General features: G+C 42.6%; 1 protein-coding gene across 1 annotated transcript in view; it reads left to right on the top strand.

Moving 5' to 3' along the window:
* c2cd3 (C2 domain containing 3 centriole elongation regulator) overlaps positions 1–12,029 on the top strand; it is a 154,804-nt gene that overhangs the window by 96,532 nt on the left and 46,243 nt on the right. Inside the window, exons 23-24 of the mRNA XM_085999470.1 lie at positions 1,831–2,439; positions 5,251–5,589. Of these exons, the coding sequence (XP_085855596.1) occupies positions 1,831–2,439; positions 5,251–5,589 (948 nt within the window). The remainder of the gene's footprint in view (positions 1–1,830; positions 2,440–5,250; positions 5,590–12,029) is intronic.

Below are 12,029 nucleotides of genomic sequence, written 5' to 3'. Positions count from 1 at the left end.
GTGCTAGGACCACTGTGTTGTTCACAATTTATATTAATGATTTAGACTTTGGCATCAAAAACACAATTTCTAAATTTGCAGATGACGCCAAATTGGGGGGTGCTGGTTAATACTGAGGAGGACTGCAACAAATTACAGGAAGACATTAATAAACTTTCAGAATTGTCATATAATTGGCAATTAAAATTCAACACCGATTAAATGTGAGGTATTGCATTTTGGTAGGAAATTATTTCTTGGAAGGTGCGAGTCTAGGTGGGGTAGAGGAGCAAAGGGATCCGAGTACAAATACACAAATCACTAAAAGTAGCGACACAGGTTAACAAGGCCATAAAAAAGGCAAACCAAGCACTAGGGTTTATTTCTGGAGGGATAGAATTGAAAAGTAGTGAAGTTATGCTAAACTAGTATTCTGGTCGCCATATTATAAAAAGGAAATAGAGGCACTGGAGAGGGTGCAGAGAAGATTTATAAGGATGATACCAAAACGTGAGGGTATACCTATCAGGAAAGGATGAACAGGCTGGGTCTCTTTTCTCTTGGAAAAAAGAAGGCTGAGGGGGTGACCTGATTGGGGTCTTTAAAATTATGAAAGGTTTTGATAGAGTAGATACAGAGAGAGTGTTTCCACTTGTGGGGAAGAGCATAACTAGAGGCCATCAATATAAGATAGTCACCAAGAAATCCAATAGGGAATTCAGAAGAAACTTCTCTACCCAGAGAGTGGTGAGAATGTGGAACTCGCTACCACAGGGAGTGGTTGAGGCAAATAGTATAGATGCATTAAGGGGAGGCTAGATAAGCATATGAGGGAGAAGGGAATAGAGGGTTATGCTGATAAGAGTTAGATGAGGAAAGACAGGAGGAGGCTCGAGTGGAGCATAAACGCCTGCATGGGCAGGTTGGGCCGATTGGCCTGTTTCTGTGCTGTATATCCTATATAATCCTATGTACTTTTTAACAACTCTTCTTAACTACATAAAAGTGAGACCATCTACATTAAAATAGAAAACATGTGATCCCTTAATGTGCTGCTCAGCAAAATGATTCGCAGTGTGATTTCTTGGCAAAGCAAGTTAAGAGGGAGAGAGATTGGAGTAGGAAAAAGGAATATTGGAAGATGAATCAACCTAGACCACATTGGCATATTCAGTTAATTAGAGCAACTTTTGTCCAGACACAGGAGCAGGTCTCCTCCCTGTCCTTAGCCAGGGAATAGGGGACCGAACAAAAGAGAAAAAAGAATCCGAGTCAGAGTAAAGTGCAGATTACCTAGTGGAGATCTAGTTTTCCTCAAACTTCAGATGTAGTTTCTACATAGAAAAAGGATAATTTGCCATCTTGCGTTTGAAAAACCATTGAAGAGTTTCCCTTCAAGAATTTCACACTAATGCACCAGATGAGCTTTCATTTTATTTTTATTATTTGATCTTGGGATATGGGCAACGCTGATGAGGCCCTGAGTCGTCCACATAGAGTGGGAGTGGACTCGCATGTAGGCCAGACTAAGTAAGGGTGGCAAGTTCTCTTCTCTGAAGGACATTCGTGAACCAGTGGATTTTTATGAGAAGAGTTCATGGCCATTTTCTGGGTGCTAGACCACAAATTCAGATTTTTAAAATTCAAATTGGCATGGTAGGATTTGAATTTTCGATCTCTGGGTTGTTCGTCCAGTACCATAACCACTAAGCTGCCTCCCATGTTGTCAATATGTCAGTTAATTATATATTCTTTCTTTATGTGCTGACTGTTTATAATATATTTCTAAAAACTACAAATGATATATGTAGAATGTATTCTCAAAATACTTATTTTATATTCTATATTAAGGTATCTCTGGTTGGTATGCAGTGAGTCTTCCAGAAGTTACCGCTTCTGCTCAGTCTTGTGGAGCTCTACAGTACGTGGGTGGTGGACTCGAGCTTTCAATCTACTTTGCACATCCCAGTGATAGAGAGCGCGTCATAAAGGCTGCAGAGGCTTTGGATTGGAAGCTTGGAACAAGTGGGGAAGATGATGAAGAGTGGCAATCCACAGAAAGCAGCATATCAGTAACAGTAGCTGTACCACGGATATGGCTCCCATTGCACTGTGTAGTACTGGCTGGACGTGCACATCTGGATAAATCTACTTTCTGTTACCTACGGTATAAACTGTATGATAGAGAGGCCATTTGCACATCTCTTCAAAAACCAGTCCTGACTGACAACAAAAGTCATGTAACAGCGAGCTTTGACCAGGCAAAGACTATATATCTGAAAAGAACCCAATCGTTGGTCTGGTACCTAAAGGAAGAAAGACTAGAAGTACAGGTGTGGGTGGCATATGGAAAAGACAGCAAGATTCTAAGGCCTCACGATACTGATCGGCTAATTGGATATTCATTCATAGATCTATCGACCCTGACAGAGAAATCTTCAAGGAAGCTAACAGTTAGTGGTATGCACAAGTCCATTTTGAGAGCCAGTTTAGTTTAAATATTTAATAATTTGAGGAGACTTCTTCTTCCCAAAAAATCTCTGCCTTGCTTCTTCCTTCCCTGCTTTTAAAAGCCGACTAAAGACATCTCTTCAACTGCTCTTTCGGCCCCCACCCTTTAATTTAATTCTACCTTTTCTTTTTTGCCTTTGCATTGTCCTTTTCAGACTCCGATCTGTAAAGAAACATAGGAATCTTTCTGATGTTTCGAGCACTATATAATTGCAAGTTCATTTTACCTGGAGACAGAAAACTAGTTTCTTTTTTGGTCCGAGGAAATTAGTGACGTCTAGAAGTTATCTCTCATCCTGATTCTATTGTTGCGAAGCTATAAGAATATTTTAAATTACTTGCTGCTCAGCAAGTTGGAATTTATATATGCCCACTTTTTTCATATCTGTATATATAAGTAAAATGCATCTTTGATGAGGATAAAGATCTTGTTAGTGGAAGCATTAGGCAAGAAAGGATCAGTTGTAACAAAAATACAAATGATTGGAAATGGAGAGATAAACGCATACGTTACTTGCAAGCTTGCTAATTGTTTTCAGCTCATCAACGCTTTAGATGTTAGTACAGGAAACTTTTTTTTATCCGGGACCAGCGTGGTGCCGGTTTATCAAAAAGTCCGGATTACAGAGAGGTATAGTTGAAAGGCACGAGAGCTCCGTACAGAGCAACAAATCCAGGCTTCCCTGTTGCTTAGCAACAGGTGCAGGAACTCCGGCCACAGACCAAGCGTCCCTGTTGCTTAGCAACAAGTGCAGGAACCCCAGTTACACGGCTACAGATCCAGGAACGGCCACTAATATGAAGCAAAACTTGCCTGAACCTACTCCTGAATTTTGCCGGTTAATGGAGATTTCCGGTTACAGGAAAAGTTCTGATATCTGGCACGGACGGGACCGAGCTGCTGCCGATCTATCAAAACTTCCGGATAGACCAGCGTTAATGTTGAAGGATACGGAGGTTTTCATCTCCGTATCTGACAACAAACACTTGCTTAGCAACAGCTTGTAAACACTTGGTACCTTGGAAGCGTCTCTGAAGCTGTTGCTAAGCTACAGAGACGCTTTCCAGAGCCTGACTGTTAAAAAATAAATAAATAAATAAATAAAAACAATAAATTAAAAAAAATAAAAAAAATGCTAGGAGAAGAAAAAAAAACCTAACCAAAACGGCTGCTGATTTCTGCCGTTAGATCGAGGTTTCCGGGCATAGAACCTCCGGATAAACCAAAGTTTCCTGTATTTAGGTGCCGGTAAATCGAGAGTTTCCTGTAAGTGGAATTTTCCGATCCTGTTTTACATTTATCTCTTTCTCCCCTATTTACTGTGACATATTTCTCCACTACCTTTTTGTTTTTCTTTTCTTTTTAAAGGTACATATTGGAATGATCACTCTTGCTCTGTTTCTTGCTATTAATTTTAATTGCCGGAACAATGTGAGCATTGCAAATCAGATGTGCTGACCTCCACATCTCCGATCTACATTCCTGTCAAACCAGACTTCGTGCAAGAACTGGAGTCTTGAAATTTCAGGGCTTATACTCAAATGTGCAAAACTTTAAGTGATATAAATTCATCTTTAATAATTACTGCCTGTGTTGACTGGTGTGGCAGGTGCATCATCAGAGCAGATGCAATAGAGACAGAGAAACTGGGAGAATGGAATGGAGTCATTGCAGGAAGTGGCATGAGAAGCATATAATCGGGGTAGCTGTGGGTTTGTAGTAGATATCAGTGGACAGTCTGTCCCCAGCGATGGAGATAGAGACATCAAGGAAGAGGCAGAGTCAGAGATGGACCATGTAAGTGGAAGGGAGGGGTGAAAATTAGAATCGAAATTTAAAACATTTTTAATTCCAGCTCTGGGCGAGAACAGGTCGCAGCACTGACTTTGTCATTTATATACTGGAAGAAGAGATCAGGGAAGTGAAGGGACCTGAGTAGGACTGGAACAAAAAATGCTCAATATATCTCACATTACAACAGTGACTCCACTTCAAAAGTACTTCATTGGCTGTAAAGCACTTTGCGACGTCCGGTGGTCATGAAAGGCGCTGTATAAATGCAAGTCTGTCTTTCTTTTTAAAGCAGGCATAGCTAGGGCCCATGCAGGTTCTCATAGCGACACATTTTATTTGGAGGCAGTGAGTGTTGTTAAAGGAACAGTTGTTCAATGTGAGAACAAGTTCAGCGGAGGGCAAGATGGATGCAGACTGGTTGGTCCGCTATTGAAGGAAGAAGGAGGTCGTCCTAGTGGATGGAGGTGTAGAAGGACTCGACATCCATAATGAAAAGGAGACGGTTAGGGCCAGAAAACTGGAATTTGTTGAAGTGACAGAGGGTGTCAAGAGTCGCATGTAGGTGGGTAGGGACTGGTCATGGGGAAAAAATGGAGTCTAGATAAGAAGAAATAAGTTTTGTGAGCAGGAGTGGGCTGAAATGATGTGCCTACCCTGGGGACACTCAGAAATTACCTCCCTAAACCCCTATGCTTCTCCATCTCTTTTTTTCCTTTAACGCTTTCCTTAAAACCCTAAAACTCCTTTAATCAATTTCTTGGTCACCAGTCCTAATCTCCCCTATTTGGCTACGCGTCCGCTTTTTCTTCACACCTCTGAGGCGCCTTCGAATCATTTTCTACGTTAAAGGCACTATATAAATGCAAGTTGTTGCACATTTTCAAAAAAAAAACCCTGTGTAGTAGTGAAGGAAGAGCCAGAGAAATTCTAAAATGAACATGTTTCTCCATTTATTTTCTTTACAGGTGTTTATCCGCTGTTTAAGCGAGGCACTTCTGATCTGTCGGGTGCTGCTCTAAGGTTCCACATCACGCTAGTACCACATGATCTTCTGCCTTCCACTGATGAATATACTTCTCATAGAATAAGCTCTGCCGAGGATGACCATGATTATGAATTAAGCGCTAAGGAAGATGTTCCACTCATTAATGAAGAAGAACAAGAAGCACACATTGATAAAGAAATGCCCACCGGTTCTAGCCTTGAATGCAAAAAAGTGGCAAATGAGATTCCTGAGGTGGACCTGGCAAACACATTTGCAGTGAATGTTGCAGTGGAAAGAGCTATGCATCTAAGCTTGAAAGGTAAAACTTTTACATCACTCCAAAAATACAAATATATTTACCCCTCTGGTGATAATTGAGCTGCTGTTGGTGATTAATACCATTTACTCCACTCCCAAACTAATTCATTGGCCTAGAAATTGGGTTGGGGCGCAAAAGTCGCCTGAGCGCAGGATTTAGCGCAGCGATCGGAGTGATACCGATCGCCAGAAATTCAGTTTCAGTGCCCCTCGAGGGAGACGGGGCGAGGCTCGAGGCGCTCCACGTCCCTCTTAGGGCGCTGAAACTGATTATCGCAGCGCAACGTGCCGCAGCGCCACATGCTGCGGCACGGCACGCTGCGGTACTGCAGGCCTTCCTCCCACTGTTAAGGGGGAGGTGCCTGCAACAGCGCGATCCCCGCTCGCGAGTGACGGCAAATGAGCCCGGCACTAAGGAGAAGTGCCGGGCTCTCGGGAAACAGCTGGCAATGCCGCAGGGGGGGGTTAGGAGGCCGGGGACAGAGGTGCTGGCAGGCGGCCGCCCCGCACCTCCACCTTAACTTGCGCCGCTGCCGGCACAGTAAGGCCCCGTGAACCGGGCGCGGGTAGCGAGCGGCGCAACTGCTGCGTTCGCTACCAAATATCGCGAATGGGGCGCTGCGCACACCGATGACGTCATCGGTGGCGGCGCAGCGCAAATGCCTAACGCCACCATTAGCGCCCCTACTGAATATCGCCGGAGACGCAGCCAGTGGCGCTACAGCCACTGACTGCCTCTTTAGGTGCTAACAGGTGGCGCTACTCACCCAATTTCTCCCCCATTAACTTTTCAGGTAATGATATCAGTGGCACAGTTTGGAGTGAGCAAAGCACATCAACATGACATGGGATGGCTAGCTCTTTCTTTTTAATATTGTGTGGCTTTGCTGCTGTTTTGATACTGTATAAAATGGTGTGTGGGTTCTGAAATACTTGTGGTGTGGAGGAAAAGGTGCAAAATATAAAGGAGGAATTTCCCCCTCTCCATTATGAATGAGGGAAACTAGTTCTACCCCAGTTGCTCAATAGTCTCTTGAAGCTTTTGAACAAGAGCCAGAGGAGGTTGTATGAAGCACCGAACCTAATGTCTGCTCACTTACCCTTTGAGTTTAAACTTGTTTGGGAATAGCTGACTATCGTATCCTGATGATACATGACGGCTGTAAGTTTGTAACGAGGCACTGGTTTACTTTTTTTCTGGCTAAGGCAGACTTGTTGATGTATTCTAATATTCCAAGATTCTCTGTTGTGATCTCTGAGATTTTTAAAGTTCTAGGCCCTTACTTAGGAATTGTGTTGGAGGCAGATTTGTTTTTAAATCATGGGTCTATTGCTGGTATGCCCATTGATCAGCACTGCATTCTGAGCAGGTGGTAAAAAACATGTTTGACTTCTATTTGGGATGTTGTACATGATGACCATATTTCTTTGAGGCTCCCACTATTCCAATTATCTGTTATCTGTCTCTTTGTCTGATTCCCTGGGCTATCATGCCATCACCAATCCAGCTCATTGTCTGGTTAAGGCAATATAGGGGTATAGAGTTGAAATAAGTACAAAGCCATTCTAACTCTGGGTTGAACTGTCAGATCATTGAGAAGGGTTGGGATTCACAATATTATAGTTCATGCTTAAGAGTTAATGTACCATAGACTTTGTAATATCTCATTTGAAAGGCTGAATGGAACAGCTGACTACAGCTTTACCATAATCTAACCAGAATATGTCACAGAAGCCACCAATAATAATCTCAGTAAACAAAACAGTCCCTTTCATCTACTGGCTAATCTGAGGATTTTGCCCTCTTCTGATTTTTCACAAGAGGTGTTGACGAGGAACCTGGGCAGAACACCATTTTTCTGCTACCAGGAGACTGACTTCTGACACAATTTAAATGATTTGGCCTGATTGCAATTTGATGATGGCAGCAATTTGATGAATAGCAGCATTTTGGGCTCCGACCATGTATTTACGTGACTCTTGAGTGACTCACAATAATCTGTTTTAATGGTGTCTGGATTTAGTTAAACTATGCTCAAGTTATCATCGTGTTCATCATAGAATGTTACAGTCCAGAAACAAGCCATTCAGGTCATCCAGTCTGCAGCAGTGGTTATTCCACAAGCCACCTAGTCTAATCCCACTCACTTGCTCACACTCCTACCCTTTAATATTCCTCTTGGGTTTTTTTCATTTATATAATCTTGGGAGGAACAGGTAGCTGAATTTATCATGAAGTGCATGAAACACGGGGATTACATAGGATTAAGTAGAATATACAGCACAGAACCAGGCCATTCGGCCCAACTGGTCTGTGCTGGTGTTTATACTCCACGTGAGCCTCCTCCCATTCTAACTACCTCATCTTAGCCTTTCAGTATATATTTCTATTCCTTTTTCTCTCATGTACTCGTCTAGTTTCCTTTTGAAAGCATCTAAGCTATTCGCTTCAACCACTCCCTGTGGTAGCGAGTTCCACATTCTCACCACTCTTTGGGTAAAGAAGTTTCTCCTGAATTCCCTATTTCTTGGTGACTCTCTTATATTGATGGCCCCTAGTTATGCTCTTGCCCACAAATGCAGCACGGTGGCATAGTGGTTAGCACTGTTGCCTCACAGCGCCAGGGACCCGGGTTCAAATCCAGCCTCGGGTGACTGTGTGGAGTTTGCACATTCTCCCCGTGTTTGCGTGGGTTTCCTCCGGGTGCTCCGGTTTCCTCCCACAGTCCAAAGATGTGCGGGTTAGGTTGATTGGCCATGATTTAAAAAAATTTAAAAAAAATTGGCCCTTAGTGTTAGGGGGGATTAAATACGTGGGGTTATGGGGATAGGGCTTGGGTGGGATGGCTGTCGGTGTAGGGATCGGGTGCTAGGGTTTGGATGATCAGCCATGATCTCGTTGAATGGCGGAGCAGGCTCGAAGGGCCGAATGGCCTACTCCTGCTCCTATCTTCTATGTTTTTCTCTGTAGCTACTCTATCAAAACCTTTCATAATTTTAGGTCACCCCTCAGCCTTTTTTCAAGAGAAGAGAGACCCAGCCTGTTCATCCTTTCCTGATAGGTATACCCTCGCATTTCTGGTATCATCCTTGTAAATCTTCTCTGCACCCTCTCCAGCGCCTCTATATCCTTTTTATAATATGGCGACCAGGACTGTATGCAGTGCTGTAAGTGTGGTCTAACCAAAGTTTGATACAGGTCTATCCGGTCACCTCAAAGTCTTCTCTTTTCTAAAGATACAAGCCCCAACCTGTTCAGTCTTTTTCGATAGCTGTAATCTCTCAGTTCTGGTACCATCCTTGTAAATCTTTTTTGTGCTTTCTCCAGTGCTTTTTGTAGCATGGAGACCAGAACTGTGCACAGTACTCTTAAGTGCGACCTGACCAGGGTCCTTTACAAGTTTAACATAACTTCACTACTTTTGAATTCTATACCCCTAGAAATAAATCCCAGTGCGTTGTTAACATTTTAAATTGCATTGCTGACCTGCGATGCTGCTTTTAATTTGTTCACCTGTATCCCTAGATCCCATTGCTCTTCTACCCCATTCAGTTTCTTATTTTCTAAGGTGTAGGTGACGTTTCTATTTTTCCTACCAAAGTGCATCACCTCACATGTATCAATGTTAAAGTTAATTTGCCATGTAATTGCCCAGTCTGCAAGTTTGCTAATGTCTGCTTGCATACATTGTTAGCTATATCCCACAGCATGGGTCACCTATTTAATTGGAGCATGTTTATATTGGTCTTTTCTGATGTATCTTATTATTTAGTTAATTTAGCAACACCACTTATCTCGTTGCTGTTGACATGAATTAGTATTTGAACAGAAGCTTCTAAGTTAGGTGATATTGTTGCTTTTTCATTATAATTATCATACAATAATGGTACTGAGAGCTGTGAATTTAACAATAAACTCGATGGCCTAATTTGCTATTTCCAGGATTATTAATTAATTGGATTTGTTGTGTTCTATTCCTGTACAGGGAGAGCTATTCAGAGTTCAAAGTTCAATTGATCTTTCCTGCCTGGAACGTGAATTTTGACAATTTTCATGCGTTCCCTACTGCTAGGAGCTCTGTAAAAACTTGAAAAGAGGGACACATCGTGTCTGAGCATGCACTTTGCTTTAATTAGGCCCTAGTCAGATAGCTTCGTTGGGATGTGACAACAAAATATCTGACTGATTTTTAAAAAAATACTGTTCATCGTCTGGTTTGTGGACAGAATCACCCATGAGCAATTTCAAACTCAACCATTCAGGCCAGCCCTTTAGGGACAGGTCTGGGAGTGATGTCCCCTTGTATCTGCTGTACCATTGACTGGGAGGGAGTTTCAGTTCTGTGATTTTTTTCGCAATTGGATCAGGAGCCAGAACCCTGGTTTGGTTCATCTGTTGAGTATTGCTGTATTACAAGTGTCCATGGGCACACGTGCCTCTAGAAAGTATCCGAAGACAAATCAATCAATCAATCGACCAATCAATCAATCGACCAATCCTACCGCTCATTAGAGTTGACTGACGTGATGGTTGACCAATCCTACAGTTCAGTGACCTGACGGTTGACCAATCGGTGCGTCACGGGCGGGACCTAATCCTGCAGCCTCCCGAAACTTCGCCGCCATTTTTTCCCCTCCTTTTCCTCAACTGCGTTGGCCCGCCGGAGCGGGAGGTGAGTTGGGGTCACTCGGGCCAGGCCTCACAACCGCTCGGCCCAACACACAGAGCGGGGGAGCGGCAGCGGCCGGCCGTCAACCGCGCCGCCCTCTAAACTGCCCTGGCAACGCCGGGCCCCCCCTGCTAGTTTAAAATATTACCAACTGTTTACTCAAAACCTATCTATTTCCAATGATGCTATTCTCAGCTGAAAAAATGTGGCTTTTTAATGACTTAGATACTTGATAGTATTGTTTCAAAAATGAACAGATACATGATTTCAAAAGCCAGTTTCCCACGAGCATGCTGACTTGTATAAATTAAGGAAAGTTAAACCACTTTTTGTAATGTACACGTTAATGGTTTGCATGCTGCTTTCAATTATAGTCATAGAGAGTTGTTGCGGTGCTGTGCCAGCCCTTGATTCTAATCCAAATTCAGCTTTCTTATATTGGGAAGGTTTATTGAAATAAGATGCTTGTGCCAATCTGTAACAGTTGAACACAGACCAGTAATCCTGGCACAGATCTGATGCTGTTTATGCTTGGACACAAAAGCAGGAACAGGAGAATCTAAGTCTATTTTGCAGCACAATCTTCTGCTTTGTGCAACCAATCCTTTTATACTGTGGGAACATGTTTGGCTTGGGGGGGGGGGGGGAAATAAGAAGCCACAATTCAACTTTAGATTAGCATAACACGATAGTTGATGGGAACTGGTGGATCAGAGTTAAGAGTGATTTTTTTTTTTCCTTTTTGTAAAATTTCTAGTATTTCTCATCCTCTGGCAATTCTTCTGATGGCAATGACCCATGCTGCAATGCAGTTCTATCAGTAGTAGCAACAGCAACCCATCAGTACCTTGTCCAAGAGGCCATGTGTGAGCCTGGACAGTGAGTATTGTCGAATTAGGCAACCCCAGGCCTGTCCTCACCTCAAGCACTATCTTAATATTTTTATTCTCCAGCCCGAGAACTCTCGAGGCCAATTGTAGCATGACCAATGCTGGCCCGAGTGAGATCAGCGAACTGAGCATAGACTGAGGATTGAGTCTGGAATCATTTGAACGTGCACCATCACAGTGTATTTACATACAGAACCATTAGGCAAGCTAACCCATTGCACTTTTTTTGAGGTATAACAATGGATGGCAGAGTGGCTGAGGCAATGCACATGCTAGTGTAAAGGAATGATTGATGCTATCTCCTTAACAACATTCTGCACTTTTGCTGAGGCAGTAATAATATGTTGCTTTGTTTCCATAGCATTCTTGCTGTAGAATGTGGCATAACTGCAATGTGATGTTTGCACCATTTCCTCAAATGCTTTGGCAAGCAGCACTTCTGCCAGCTATATTGAGTACATTCTTGGTGTGAACACTTTAGTAGCACAAATGCAAACTGACCCATCAATTAACAACATTACTGAATTTCCCTAGCGTAAAAATACAGCCGCCATTTCACTTCTATACAACTTGATTTAAATATTTTCATCAGTTTACTTCCTATTTAAAAATGTTTACGGTTCATATGAAGATTTCATATTTCAGCAACAAATCACGACTGAAGAGCTAGGAACATACTTATCAGCAAGTAAAAATAAAAAACACCAGAACTGAAATTTTTAAAACAGCAAATCAAACATGAGCAATTAGGAATGGCTACCAGTAAAAAGGGGGAACCGGTGAAATTGCTCAAATATTTTTTTGAAAAACCTTTTTGCTGCCATCACTGCAAAGAACCTTATTGCTAGCTTTGACTGAGAATACTGTCCACTTGTAACTTG

The sequence above is a fragment of the Somniosus microcephalus genome, chromosome 10, assembly GCF_052327205.1.
Source record: "Somniosus microcephalus isolate GS21.2 chromosome 10, FLI_Smic_1.0, whole genome shotgun sequence".
Classification (NCBI taxonomy): Eukaryota; Metazoa; Chordata; class Chondrichthyes; order Squaliformes; family Somniosidae; genus Somniosus; species Somniosus microcephalus.
The sequence above is the reverse complement of the archived record's forward strand: the minus strand, read 5'-3'. Positions and strand labels throughout refer to the sequence as shown.